Here is a 14950-nt window from a genome sequence, read left to right as displayed (position 1 = left end):
CCGGAGCGGCCCCGCGGCGGGGATGGGGCTCTGTCCCCGCTCCCGGACACAGTGCCCGGCGGGAGGGAGCCCCCGCAACCTGCAGGCTGCGCCGGGCTGCAGAAGTGCCGTGGTAACCCCCCCCTGCGGGGAGCTGCATCCCGGCACCCGCCCAGGGGCACCCATGCAGGGGGGCCCACCCAGGGATACCTGCTCAGGGATACCCATGCAGGGACATCCACCCAGGGGCGCTCCCCCACAGGTACCCCCACAAGGCACCGCACAAGCTCCTTCCCCCCCAGCCATGTTAAGGCTGAATCCTGTAACTGAGCACCAAGGGGTTACTGGTGCCTGCGGGCAGGGCCAGGCCTGGGGACAGGAGCTGCTGGGGCTGGTGTGGGTGAGAGCCCCAGGGACCTCAGGCCACCCTGAGGCACCACCGGTGCTTCCCTTGGTGGCTTTCAACATACTAAATAGGAAATCAGAAGCTTGGCACATCACCACTCCCGTGGTGGAAGGTGTTTCAAAGTAAGGGTGGTGATCGAGGAGGCACCAGGTGGGACCTTTGCTGTCTCCATTGCCAACGGGCTGGGCAAGGTCTCTGGAGGCCTTACTGGGCTGTCCCTGCTCTCCCTGCACCTCTCTGCTACAACAGCAGAGCCCAAGGTGACCTTCAGAGGTTTAGAGACCATATCACTCCATTGACATGGGGGGGGATGCTCTTGGGACACAGCAGCCCCAAGGGTCACCAGGTCCTGCTCCATCTTTCTCCATGCAGAGCTTGTTTGTAGCCAGTGTCTGATGTCAACCTGGCATAGGAGCCAGCCTGGCAGCAGTTCTTCCTTCCCAGGCTCCACCACCTTTGCAGGCTGTGCTGCAGCTCCCCTCCCTCCCCTCTTTTCTGCTTGCAGGGAAAAAGATGGATATCTGTTCAGGTATTGAGAAAGGCTGCAAAAAACCTTTTATGGTAGGTTTTTGATCTGTGCAAAGCAGATTGTGTGGTGCAATAAAGGATTAAAGAGCAAAAAAAGGAGAATTCCTTAAAGCATTTGTTTAGTTGCTGCTAAATCTTCAATGTCCTGAGTGAAACTGTACCCCCAAATTGCTGTTGCTCCGTTAATGCAAACACAGTATGGGCTGATGAGCCACGGGCGAGGTGTGGAGCCAGCCCTGGGTGTAAATCCTGTCTGCTGCATGTTTGCACCAGTGCATGGTGCATTCTCTGCCCCAGCCAGCCCTCTCACATTTGGCTCGCTCCTGCCTGCAAACCAAGGGCCGCTACCAGGCAGGGTGTGCTCATCCTGCCCGCTCTGCTCCCTGTCTGGGCACCCAGCCTATTCCTGGTGGGTGACACCGCAGAGTCCCCTGGGCCACCTGCCCGGCTGTGTCGGCTGTGTCAACCACCATGCTGAGAGGCAGGACTGTCCTCCCGAGCAGTCTGGTTTTGCTCCCACCCTTTGAGAAAAGCTGTATTAGTCTTCTGCCTAATTGAGACAACTGGGAAGTGGTCCCTGGGCTCAAATACCGGCCCAGGGCTGGGCCATGAGCCCTCCTGCACTCCCTGGGCTGCAGATACAGGTAGTGTGGAAGCAGCTTTGGAAAAATCCCACTGGGCATCTGAGTGCAGCATCTGGGGAGCCTAAATCCCTGGGCAAGCCCAGCCTGGAGCAGGAGCCAGGTTGCTCCCAGCTGATGGGGAATTAAAAGCCTTGTGGGGTGAGAGGCCAGGGCAGGGGCTATGGGGCATCTCCCTGCCTGCTCTCCCTAAGGGCTTGTCCAGGCTGAATCCCCCTGCACGAGGCCCTGCAAAGTCTGGCCAGGCCCATTGACATGATAATACTATTAAACTTCAGCAATTTGAAAAACAATCAGTCAGCAAGAGCCCAAAGGGGGATGCTGGAAACCCCAGGCAGCCTCTGAGGGCATTGACCTGTCCCAGGCAGGACTCCCTCCACCCTTTGCCCACCCTCTGATATTTAATCTGGATTTTTCGCAAGGAAAATTAGATTTGTGGTCAGCCGTGCTGGCTGTCGGCTACAGCCCTGCCCTTGGGGCCCAGCTCTGGTTCTCCAGCAGCCAGGGTCCTGCTCCCTGCTCAGAGCCACCGCACTCCCCGCAGGCTGGGATTCTCCCAGTAGGACTGGTCCTGGGAGTGGTGTTAACAGGGCTTATTTTACTGGTTCACAGCCCACCTTTGCTCTGCAAAAGCCAGGGTTTGATGGCCTTGCACTCAAGTCATGGGTGTGTTAATTAGGAGGGAAACAATAGCTGGGTTCATGCTTCCCCTGCTCAGGGATGGAGTGGGAGCCTTGGGCTGGTGCACTCCTTCACCCACCTCAGGCAGAGCTTTAAAGGCAGGTTTAAAGGTTTAAAAGTGCCTGCTCAGCAATGAGACAGACAGTTGCATTAAAGTGCACGTAAGGGCCAGTGCATGCCAGCAGCACCGCACCACAAAAACACCCAGCGTCCGACTGTTTGTGCCACAGTCCCACGGTGCAGGGCTCAGCCCAAGTCAGCTGTAGCACAAGCTGCTTCACCGCCTCCAGTGCCTCATGGCTCTGCCCGGCTCCAGCACCAGAGCACCACGCTTGGGCGCCGCGGCCCTTCCATCTCCTCCTGCCCATTCCCGTGGGGCAGCTCTGCTGTTCCTGTTGCCCTTCCTGCAGACCATAGGGCAGGGCAGATCCTCTCTCAGCAGGTACCGCCATATCCGTTGCCTCTCTGGTATTCCCATAACCTGCGTCACTGGACATGGAAAGAGGAGCCATGGTGCTCTGGGGACATCAGCACTGGAGAACAACACTCTTGGGTCAGGGTTTGGAGGAACCCAAACTCTCTGGGCTGCATAGACAGCTCTTGTCCAGGCTAAAGGAGGGCATAATTCCCATGGGGAGAGCTGAGGTGACAGGAGCTGCCAACCAGAGCACCCTGGGCTGCTCCCGGGCCCCTGGCTGGACTGTAAGAGGAGGAGCAAGAGCTGAAGAAATGGGCCAACAGGAACCTCATGAAGTTCAACTAGGGGATGTGCAAAGTCCTGCCCCTGGGAAGGAACAACCCTGGGCACCAGGATGTGCCAGGTGCCGCCCAGCTGGAAAGCAGCTTGGCAGGAAAGGTCCCAGGAGTCCTGGTGCACAGCAGGTTGACCACGAGCCAGCAATATGCCCTTGCAGAAAAGGCTGCGAACAAACCGTGTCCTGGGCTGCATTAGGAGGAGTTTCACAGCATGAGGAGGGAGGTGATCCTTCCCCTCTGCTCAGCATTGGTGAGCCCACCCCTGGAGTGCTGGGTCCAGTGCTGGGCTCCCCAGAACAAGAGAGACAGGGACAGGCTGGAGAGAGTCCAGCGAAGGGCCATGAAGGGGATGAAGGGACTGGAGCATTTTTGCTAAGAGGAGAGGCTGAGAGAGCTGGGACTGTTCAGCCTGGAGCAGAGCAGGCTCAGGGGGATCCCATCAGTGTGTATAAATACCTGGAGGGAGGGTGCAGAGAGGACGGAGCCAGGCTTTTCTCAGTGGTGCCCAGGGACAGGACCAGAGGCCATGGGCACAAACTGGAACAGAGGAGGGTCCCTCTGAACATCACGAAACACTTCTTCACTATGAGCAGCTCCTTTAGATTGACCCAAAAGGATGGTTATTTTCTTAACTTGGTGCCCCTGCCCCAAGACAACATTTCTGAAATTAAATGTCTAGATTTATTTTGGTGCTGTTTAATACTTTTTAAATGACTGAGTCACGTCAGGTCAACCTGCTGGCCACAGTTCTCGTGATGCTGTCCAGGATATGGTTGGCTTTCTGGGCTGCGAGCGCACACTGCCAGCTCATGTCCAATTTGCCACCCACCAGTATACCCAAGTCCTTCTCCTTACAGCTGCTCTCAACCCATCCAGCCCGCAGTCTCTGCTGGTACTGGGGATTGCCCTGAGCCAGGTGCAGAACCTTGCACTTGGCCTGGTTGAACTTCATGAGGTTCATATGGGCCCAAATAGTTTGGGGGTTTGCTGATGTTTCTTTCTCTCTCTTTGGATGCGGTGGTTGACCAAAGCAGATGAAGTGGTTTTGGGGAGCGCACAGCTGACAGCACAGGAGAACTGCCCCATCTGCTTGTGTTGGTGGCACCAGGGGCGTCCCAAGAGCATCAGCTGATGGGCGATGCGAGCCAACGTGATTGAAAAGGCTGCCCTCTGGCCTCTGCACTGCTGGAAAAGCTAGGAAGCCAACAGCTGAGCAAAACCAGCAGAAGGGCCTCAGTTAGTACCAGGACTAAGAAAAAATAACAAAGTGTAGAAAGGGCTCTGAGCATTGCTGGATGAACTGGCATGTCTCCCAGGGTCCTGTCTCCCACCATGGCTGGAAGCAGGTGCTGAAAGAGGGTGAGCACAGAGTCCATGGGAGAGATGCTCCCGGCCACAGACACCCTGAGCCAGATGTGGCTCTGGCTTCCAGTGCTGTGGAAGCAGCACCATCTCCACGCTACCACCCCACTCCCACATCTCCTTGCCAGACCAGAGTTCAGCCTGCCTGGGTCCTCCTCAGGTGCAGGCTGGTCCATGCTGCCAAACCTCCCAGTTGCCCTTCTCAGGATGCTTCCACTTTGGCTCTATCTCTTTTTTATATTCAAGTTGTGGGCAATAAAAGGACCTAGTAAATGGCTGAACAGTGGTCTCTCTTTTAATCTCCTTTCTTTTCCTAGGAATTCCTAGCATGTGATTTTCTTTCTCCTTTTTTTCTTGATTTTGACAGCTGCTGAGCTCTGACCTTTCCTTGGGGCTGTCTTGGGGCACTTGGAGCCTGTTGTCTCACCCGTGAAGTCAAGGTTGATCTTCCCCATGTGCTTCACTTTCTGTCAACCCACCTATGACTGCATTTGCATTTCAGTGCTTTTCACTCAGCCTCTGAAGTCCTGCAAGCCACCCCCATCTTTTTCACCCAAATAATTTCTTGATCCATCTGCAAAGAGCTCCAGGAGGTGGGAGAGACAGGACTCCCTTTTGCAAGGACCATATTTACTCTTCCCATACTTACCCCAGTGACCATTAAGTTCCTCTACTTTGCTAGCATCAGGGTTGAAGGATGCCCTCTCCTGAGAGTCCTGCAGTGTAACTATGGCTGTGCTGGTGAAGGGGACAGCTCAGACACAGCAGCTTTAGTAGCTGCTTGAGACAGTGCTTCTGAATGCCCCATGCTGGAGCCTGTGGCAGCTCTCTGCTGGGGGCCAGCAATGCCCGCAGCCGGTGGTGGCCACCCACCAAGTCCATCCCATTCCTGACACTGGGAGAACCTGGGCTGGTCACAAAAGCTGATCCTTTGGGGTCAGTGGGGCTGAACATCTCCCCTGGATGCAGCTCCCTCCAGAAGACAGTTTGCCCATAGCATGGCAGAGACCCTGCAGAAGCTGGAGGCCCTTTCCCACACCACTCGGTTTATCTCCAGCATCAGCCCATCTGCCTCAAAGTGAGGTCTGTGAGACGTTCACTTTGGTGTGCATCCCACTGAACGGGGCTTTTTAAAAGGCATCCCACCCCCCAAACGCACCGCAGTGCAGAATGGCATGGCACTGGTCCACGAGGGAGCCACATACAGCATGTCTCCATATCACACCCATCAGGTGTTATATGCCACTTTGGCTTCCCAAATCCCTCAGATCACAGGCTCTAAAGCCATAAAACAGCCAGGGAGGAGGAAACAAAGTGGGTTTTCTTTCATGAAAGAAGGGAGCATGGGAGCAGAGGGGAGAGGTGCTTTCTCTCTGTGCTACAGCCCCGAGACAGGGATCGCTCAGGCTCGAGCCAGCCAAAATCCCCACAGGCCAGTGCTCACCTGGGATGCTCACCCCGGCCCCAGGGACCAGCGGCATGGTGGCTTTGAGGGAATCAATGGCTGCTTGGTGGGGGTCCCAGCAGGGTGAGCCTGTGGGTGGGAGAGGCAATGGGAGGGGAGGTCTGGGGCTGACAGATGGGCACACAGCGGTGCAGTAATGGGAGCGCTTCCCCTCCAAGCATGACCTGATGCAAGGTGCTGGTCCTGGGAGGTGTTTCCCATGGGGGGAGCCTGCTGTGGGGCAGCAAGGGGGGCTGAGGGGTGGGGGGTCGTGCACAGGAGGAGGCAGAGGGGGTGAGCAGCCCCAGGCTCTAATCGTCCTTGTCCTTGGCCCCATGCTTCAGGATGCGGGTGAACTCCACGTAGTTGAAGTTGCCTTTCTTGTCGATGGGCGCCTCCCGGTACATCTCATCCACCTCCTCGTCGGTGAACCTGTCTCCCATGGTGGTCAGCAGCTCACGCAGATGGTCCTCGTGAATGAAGCCTGCGGGGATGGCAGGGGGTGGCATTAGCAGGAGACACTGTGGGAGGGCTGAGTGGCAGGATCTTCCCCCCCTCTCCCAAAGACACCCCTGCCCAGCTCTCCCACTCTGGAACTGCTTGGGGGCTGTCCCCAAAGATCTGGCCCCAGCCCTCATCCTGGCTGCACACCTGAGGTGCAAAGCACCCAGGCAGGAGGCACGGGGCTGTGCAGGCAGTGCCCATACCTGACGCCTCCTCATCGAAGCAGGCAAAGGCATTGCGGATGACGTCCTCCGGGTCGGTGCCGTTCAGCTTCTCCCCGAACATGGTGAGGAACATGGTGAAGTTGATGGGCCCCGGCGCCTCGCTCATCATGCCCTCCAGGTACTCGTCAGTGGGGTTCTTCCCTGCCGGACACAGGCAGGGGTGTGGGTGCAGGGCCCTCTTCCCCCCTCCCCGGCACCCATCCCCAAGGCCAGCCCATGCACTCAGCTGGCTGTTTTTTTTAAATTGCAAATGAATTTGCTGGCACATGTTCACCCACCCCAAGAACAAGGGAAGGGGGTTTCCGCAGTGCCTGGTACTTCCCCCTCAGCATCTCTCTCCATGCTCTAAACCATGCTGGAGGCCACCTGGAACCATGCTCTGCCAAGCTCAGCCTCAAGGGAGATGCAGGAATTCATCTGGGGGCTGCTGGGAACTAAACCCACAGCTTTTTTCCATTCCTTCCCCTGGCAGCTGACACCCAGCACCACCCAAGGAGAGGGGCAGCAATGTCCCCACATGAGCCTTGTGCTGCTGATGTCCCTAGCCCTGCTCCTACCATGGATGCACCAGGGATGGTTTAAGCTTCTCTGCTGAAGTCTGTGGGCCCCCAGCACCCGGCCCCTCTCTGCTCCCAGAGCTATGGCTCACAGGGGAGGAGGGAAGTCCCTCCCACTGCCAGGCAGGACCTCCAAAACGGGTTTGGCTGCCAGGTCCATCATTGACAGATCTCCCAAAGCCCAGTGGAGGTACCGCAGGGAGCAGGAGGTGAAAGCCATGGCCTGCAGTGAAGGAGAATGGGCTCTGGGTGGGGAGCGCAGCCAGACCTGCAAGTTTCAAACAGCCAAGGTATCACACCAGTCGTGCAGGGACCCAGGCTGAGAGCAACAGGGGGGCTTTGTCCTGCAGGGGATGACACCAGGTGATATTCTGGGGTGACACTACTCAAATACTCAACAACTGTGGCTGGTGGTTGCTACTAGGGCAGAGCTTCTCCAACCCCAAGGGTCTCTTCCCTTCTAGTGAGGATGGCTGTAAGAGCAACACACCAAGCTGCTGCCTCTGAGTGCCTCCACAAACGCACCTTCTGCGGTCAACTGGAGAAATCTGCCTCCCCCCCGCCCCAGTTTTGTAGCCAGCATCGAGCTGGCCCAAAGCAGGAGGGCTGTGCCTCAATGGCAACCCACCAAAGCCGGCCTTCAACGCTGGGTGTGAGGCACTAGGTCACCCAGCAGCTCTCCCCACTTGCTGAAGAGGCATTGAGGGCAGAGGGGCTGAGGGACACATGGAGGCACGAGGGAAGGATCTCCTCACCGAGGGAAGCCAGCATGTCATGCAGGTCCTCCTTGTCAATGAAGCCGTCGCGGTTCTGGTCAATCATGTTGAAGGCTTCCTTGAACTCCTGGATCTGCGACTGGTCAAACATGGCGAAGACGTTGGAGGTGGCGCGCTGGGGACGCTTCTTGGTGGTCTTGGCTTTCGCACGTTTGCTGGACATCTTGGTGGCTGGGGTGGTACCTAGGGGCAGGGCAGCAGGCAGGAGTGTCAGGAGGGCTGGGGACAGGCAGAGCCCGAGGGGATGGAGCAGAGAGCCAGGGACACACAATTCCTGGCACCTCCAGTCCCGTGCCTCAGTTTCCCTGGCTGTCACACAGTTTGGCAACAGTGAGGTAAGGGGGTCGCAGGGTCGGACAGGCAAGACTCAGGCTCTAATGAGTCCCTTGGGAAGTCACAAGAACAGGCAGTGCTCACTGGCACCTCTTCTTCCCCAGGGCAGTCCCCACGGGCTGTAGGCAGGGCTCCCTGCCTGCACCCTTGGCCTCCAAACCCCCAAACCTAATGATTGCTGCCTGTCCCCTTTGCATCCCAGCCACAGGGACAGATGCCAAGCCCAGCACCCAGCATCCACCCACTGCCATCAGTCCTGGGGGGGGCCAGGGGGACGGGTGCCTCGGCATTTTAGGCAGAGCTTGGCCGTGCCCCTGCCCCTGCCCCGGCCTCACCTCCTCTTTTGGCAGGGCTCTCCCCAGCCCAGCTCCTGGGGTGATTGGTCTCCCTGGCATCCTCCATTTCGCTTCACAGAAGCAGCCCCCAGCCACGTCCCCCGGAGGTGGGCTCGGCACAGCACCCAGCACCCAGCAGGAAGGGGTTATCTGCTCTGGGCACATTCCTCGCATACCACTACTTCCCTTCCCCCTCCACCCATCCCACCTCCTGCCACCACCAGGTCTGGCCGGGCCAAAGGCTGCTCGCCATCCCCCTCCCTACTGCAGCGCCCAGGTGCACCCCATGCTCTGCCGGGCGAGCCCACGGGAAGGGCCCCGAAGTGGAGGGGAGAGAGGGCTGGTGGTTCTCTGGGCGGCTGCAGAGCCCCTGCGGGGCAGGGGAGAGTGGCCAAGCAATGCTGGGAACCTGGGGTGCCTAGGACTGGTGCTGTTGTTACAGGTAATGAATGCCAGGAGAAGGGAAAAGCCTGGAGGTGCAAAAAGACGGGGACAGCAGTGGGACAGACAGACCTTTGGGAACACGGCTGGGGCAATGAGTGTCCCATGGGGAATGGCAAAGGGACCATGCAGACCCCCAAACACCACTGAGGCAGGACCATGGCAGGAAAACCTGGTCTTTTGAAGGGGGGGTCCTGCCCCCAGCCCAGCAGGGCGCCCAGCAGAGCTGGGCTGGAGCAGAGTGCCCATTCCCACCCTGAGATGACACCCATGCCCCTTCACAGCCTCCGAGCAGGGGTTTGGTGATACACCCCCCCCACGCTGCCAGGGTGAGGGATGCAGTCAGTATTTAAGACACCCACCACCATTAAGCCATGGTGCTGGGGACCCAAACAGGATCTGTATGGGGTGCTTGGCATACCCAACGACCACCAATGTTGCCTGAGAGGAGGATGCTCAGACCTCTTCCAGTCAAATCCTGCCAAGCATAATTCAGCAAGATGCCAGCAAAGACCAGCCTGGCAGAGGGATGGTGTCGGCTGCCAGCTCAGCATGGCCCTGCAGGAAAGTCTGGGACAAGGTCAGCCCAAGGGAGAGATGCTGCTCAGAGCCCTCATGTTTCTACCACAGCCATTTCTCCCTCACACGCAGCCCTGTGCCTCAGTTTCCCCATCTGGGTCAGCAGCTGGCATGGGGAGCAGCTGGAGGAGGCAATGTTAAACTAATGGATTGTGAATGAATTCCATGGGGGAAGAGGAGAGTATTACTACCCTGCTCTGCTGTGTGCCCCATGCCATGGTGGGCAGCACGGCTGCCTGGGTTCCTGCCTTCTCTGCCAGGGGACACAGGGTAGTTAAGGAGCCACATCATGTTGCATGAAGCAGCACAAAGCAACAGCACCACCGAGCTGCGTGCCAGCAACCTTGACCGGCTGGTTTGGCCACCCTGGGCCTGCTGCTCCAGGATCCGCTTCCCAGCTGGGTCCTTAATGCTAATGCACCCAGGGAGGCTGCAGGGCCTTGGGGAGCATCCCTCCCAGCGGGACCCCGGTGCTGGCAGACTAGGCCAGAGCAAACAGCCTTCTGCACCCACACAGCTCCCGCCAGCCCTCCCCACACCATACCTGTTTTCCAGCTCTTTCCCTCCCTTCCTGCTATCCCTCTTTCAAGGGGTTGCAGAGGTAGGGGCTGTAGCGGCCACCAGCCTGGTCCCCATCCTGTTGCAGTCCCCAGCCTCCCCTAGCTAGGCTGTGCTGGAAGGACATCCTGGGAGCTGTGGTAAGTGCCAAATCCCAGCTACGGTGCCAGTGCCAGCAGGGCTGCCTGTCACCGCAGTGCCCAGCCAAGCTCAGAGGGGGCTGGGGACTCTCCCCCCACCCCCCAACACCCGCTCCCATCCCACTGTGGGAGCAGTGCACCACACCAGAGAGCCTGGCAGCACCTGCCAAGCCCAAGCTGGGCCCTTCATCTGCAGGGGACATGCTCCATGTCTCCCAGGAGATAGTCCCCCGCCTTGTCCCCCAGGAGTCCCAGTGGCTGCAGGCATTGGGATGGAAACTGCACTGCCCTCAGCCCCCTCCCTTGTGCTGCCCCAGGCTGCCCTGGCCAGCACCCAGCACCTAACAGCAGTCATCAGATCACCCCTCCATCTCCCAAATGCTTGGTCCTTTCCCAGTGCCCACCAGGAAAGAGATGTTTGTCACCAGCCAGCTGAGGAGAGCGGCAGGACTAGAGAGCCCAGCCACGCCCATGGCTGGGTGGGCAGAAGATCTCACCCCCCATGGCCCATCTCTTGCCCCCTGCTTCCACCAGCACCGCTGCACCATAAAGCTCTTTGCAATGACAGCCTCTTTCTGCATGCCCTGCCAGACACCAGCATGCACTGCCGGCCCATAACCATCCCCCAGGCTGCGGCGTGGGGAAGCTCAGCTGAACACCACAACTTTGCTGTGCAGGACCAGAGCCAGCAATAAAAGCTCTGCTGCTGGCCCATTGGCACTGGGCTCAGCTTTCAAAACACACTAAATTATTAGCAGAATTATTAGCAGAATTATTAGCAGAATTATTAGCAGAAGACTAGAGAAATAAGCAGGAGTTTTGCTCTCACTACATGAATTAATATTATCCAAATATTTACCCTGCCCTGGCTGTGACCAGCAGCAGAAGCGTGGCTTGGCACCCTCTCCAGAGAGATGGTTCTTGTTAGGGGGATTAAGTGCGATTTTGACAGCACATGGTTTTGCTGTTTGATCCAAAATATGCCCTGGAAAGATGCCTGGTCCCAAGGTCCAGCCCGGCCTGGTCATCTCCTAATCATTCTATTTCTGCTGTTAGCAGACCTCCTGGGGCTAGCTGGGGCTTGGGAAGAAACTTTTTTGGGTCAGTGCAGGGAAAGGTGCCTCTAGCATGAGACAGAAGTGATTTGCAATGAGGCCTGATTCGACAGGGGTGATCCATGCTCTGCACGAGGGCTCAATGGCTGCGCTCCCCTGGTCTTCAAGCCCACGCTTTCTGGGATTCCCAAAAACCCAGTGCCAAGCCCATTCCAGGGAATGCCCAGCCGTGATGCCCTGCACACTGGGGTGGACTTGGCTGAGCCAACCGGTGCAGTCACCAAACCTCCGGCTTCCTCCTCGGCAAGAAGGAAACCCACAGAGACTGGTCCTGCTCCTGCCACCCCCTGCTAAAAGCCCCATCCCAGCGCTGCTCCAGCCCAGGAGCTGCTGATCTCAGGCAGCAGAGCTGAAGAGGTTAGTGCTAGGATGAGACCCCAGCCAGCCTGGCATGAAAGGTATGTGCCAATCTGATCACCACACTCGCCCCGTCACTGGCTGCCCTTATTCCCTTGTCCTTCAGCCACCACTCCTGCCGAGATGATCTCCCTGCTTCCTACACCACCGGGCTTGTGCCTTCCCCACCTGAGAGTCAGACCCAACGGGCCATGGGGCTGGCTTAAAAAGTTCATAAAATATAGTTCAGTTTTAAAGAGAAAGAGCAAAGACCCACAGTTATCAGAAAAATAAACCACAATGTGTTTCCTCCTTGGTAAAAACCAAACGAGCAACTCCATCCTGGTGCTGCTTCCTGACCATACTGGGGAGGGTCGGATAAGCGAAAGAGACATCGCAGTCTGGGCCCTGTCCCATCCCCATCCTCCTCCCTCCTGCCTGCTTCCACCCTTCCCTACCCCGCACCTTCTCCTGGGCTGCCCCAGATCACTATCCCAGCTGACAAATAAAACAGCGGGGGAGCTGCTGCTGGGCCAGCAGGCTGAGTGGGCTTGTGGCTGGTCTGGCTGGCATGAAGGAAGGGTGCCTGGGTGGGGAAGGGACGGGGTAGCTCCCCTTGCAGTGGCAGCAGCCTGTCCCTAGGCGCCAAGGTGTTCCTGTGTATTCAGAATCTATGATCACCTGGGATATGCTGCTAAGGGTTTCCCAAATGTGGCTCCTCCAAAGCTGGCCATGCAACTGCAGGAGCCACCTCTAAAAAAGTGCTTCTGAGGCTCCGGCACCGCGTGGGGCTGCCCTGCAGGCTCCAGCACAGCTGGAGAGGGACATTGCCTCCTGCTTACAGTGAGCAACTCTCCACCATGAGATCCCAGCAGCAAGATGCATGATGTGCATCTGCTGGATGCTTTTGGTCAGGATAGAGAAAGAGTGATTCAACAGCCCGGGCTTTCCCAGAGGACACCCCTGCAGGGTGAACGGTGGCCCCTTGCAGGGACTGTGGTTCAATCTCTGCCCAATGGCTCTTCCCAAAGTTAGTTGCTAGTACCAGCGAGACACAACACAGCCACACCTTGACACATTACAGCACCGCAGGGGTGCAGTCCAGCACAAGCAGCAGTTCCCATCCCCCCTCCCAGGGTGGCACAAGGGCCAGCGTGGGTGATGCCTTGCAGCATCCCACACTAGCACAGGAGGCTGCAGGGCAGTGCTGCAGCCGGGTCATCCTTCCACCCATAAAGCTTTGCTGTCCACCAGGCACCTCCCCCAGCATCAGGACTGCCCAGGAGCTGACATCCTGCCTCTGGAGCCAGCGGGACATGCTGGCGGAGTCAGCGGGGAGCAGCTCATCTTCCCTGCCTAATTTGTTGTTAAACTGTCCCTTTCCTCCAGCCCGGCCCCACTCAGGATGCCCTTGGGATGTGGCATTGCTGAGCTCCATCCCTGCTGCTGAGGGGTGCCGGGGGAGTCACACTGGCGGCCAGAGGCACTGGAGCTGCGGGAGGAGCCCCCTATCCCGCTCGGCACTGCAGGAACGGAGGCAGTCTGCCATTCTTGCTCCTTTTTTGGCCTTATTAGAGATGGATGTGGGAAACTGAGTTTGGACGTGAGGGGAAAGCAGAACCTGAGCCCCAGGCTGTGTCCCCAGACCAGCCATACCCACCAGTACTGAAGCTGGTGAGCAGGTTTCATGTGCAGATGGGAAGGAGCAGGGCAGCATCAGGGAGCCAGAGCTAAGTGTGCAGTGATCCCCAGGAGGGAGAGTTCATCCCAGCCCTCCCTCAGCTCCCACCGCACACCAGGGACCCAACCAGGCCCACGCACAGCTGTGGGGCTCGGCTGTAAGTTCAGCAGATGGTTTCTGGTCTGGCTCCTTCCCACCTAGTTTAGGGGACAAGGACTTCATTGTGCCTATGTGGCACATGCAAGCCCCTCCAAAGTGCAACTTCTGGAGCCACCACAAGACGACCATGCACAGACACCATCACCACACAAAGACCCAGCATGCAGCACTCTTCTGATGCCTGGGGAGCCTGGGAAACAGGACCATGGGGCAGAAGGTCTTCATGGCCTCAGGCCACCAGCATAACATGCCCTGGACTGGATTTGATATTTTCCCAGGAGAATTAAGGGGCTCACCTCAGCGGGGGAATCTGGCCGCAGCACCTCAGAGGGGGAGGTGACCGCAAACTCCTCCTACAGCTGCACAGAGCCTGCCAGCGATGAGAGGAAAAAAATTCAAGTGACTGAAGAAACCCAACCATCTTTGGTCAGTGGCAGTAGTTGTTGACACTTGGGGATATTCCACTCCAAAGAATGCAGCTTCGGCCGCCGCCTTCTCCTACACATCCATGTTTTAGAGCCTCTCTGTCTTTTATCAGTCGTAAGATTTTGTACCAAAAGGGCATGCAGGGAGAGAAGCCAAGAGGACCTCAAGTTTTCACAGGCAAGGCTAAACAAAACACAATGTTCCTCTGTGTTTAAGACCGATGGAAATGAGGGAAATAAAGCTTTTCTGCCTTACAACAGTTTATTGCCTGAAGTTGCTCACAGGTCCCTGGGGAGATCGCTGGAGCATCATGCATGCATCTGGATCTTGTCTCTGGCCATCAGCACTTTTTGCTGGGGGGACAAGCAGATGTTCCAGACAGGAACAGCTCTCACAAACCAGGAGGCGGGTGAAGCCATAGGCGGCAGGATCTGCTCTTGCAGCACTGCCTTCCCGGGGAAGCTGGGATGTCCCCAGCTCCAAGTCATTGCAGACAGTTACAGAGAGCTTTGCTCAAGACCACTCCTCGCCTCCCCTAGCTGAGACATCCTTGCCGCGCCCCGGCGAGGGGCTCCCCCCACCTGCCCGGGCAGAGAAGGGCCTGGCAGGGACGCACCGGGGCCTCTCCTGCCGCTCATCGCCCCCTCCTCAGGGCTCTCCCCAGCACCAGCTCCAGCACCGCCACAGTGGGCGGCCGGCCGGGGCTGCTCCCTCCCGCTCTCCCCGGGGCAGCCACCTCCTCCCGTCCCACCGCTTCCCCTCCGAGCTGCCCCCGGCTCCAGCCCGCCCGATCCATCGGGGCTGTCCCGGCTCCACCCCGCCCGCCCCGGGGCTGCCCCCCGCTCCCTCCTGTCCCACCTGGCGGAGCGAGGAGCAGCAGGACTGGGACCCCGGCGGAGCCGCCTCACCTGGACCGGAGCGGGGTTACTTGCAGGGCGGCGGGCGCTGCTCTGCCGGGGCCCGGCCCGCGGCGCGGCCCTAGGGGCGGG

General features: G+C 58.2%; 1 protein-coding gene across 2 annotated transcripts; it reads right to left on the bottom strand.

Moving 5' to 3' along the window:
- Nucleotides 1-5693: 5693 nt before the first annotated feature.
- Nucleotides 5694-14950, bottom strand: MYL9 (myosin, light chain 9, regulatory). Of its 2 annotated transcripts, none has more exons than XM_010564572.1 (5): nt 14870-14950; nt 13832-13905; nt 7838-8041; nt 6505-6666; nt 5694-6281 (listed from the first exon to the last, which is right to left on the bottom strand). In XM_010564572.1, exons 3-5 carry the CDS (start codon nt 8019-8021, stop codon nt 6109-6111), a joined length of 519 nt encoding a protein of 172 aa, XP_010562874.1. In that variant the 5' UTR covers nt 8022-8041; nt 13832-13905; nt 14870-14950; the 3' UTR covers nt 5694-6108. The 2 variants fall into 2 exon arrangements, with proteins under 2 accessions (XP_010562874.1, XP_010562875.1); XM_010564573.1 differs by having other exon boundaries at nt 14820-14904.

Source organism: Haliaeetus leucocephalus, unplaced genomic scaffold (assembly GCF_000737465.1).
Source record: "Haliaeetus leucocephalus isolate CR32 unplaced genomic scaffold, Haliaeetus_leucocephalus-4.0 Scaffold182, whole genome shotgun sequence".
In the NCBI taxonomy this organism is placed as follows: Eukaryota; Metazoa; Chordata; class Aves; order Accipitriformes; family Accipitridae; genus Haliaeetus; species Haliaeetus leucocephalus.
Note: the sequence above shows the minus strand (reverse complement) of the source record. Positions and strands in the feature narration are given on the sequence as shown.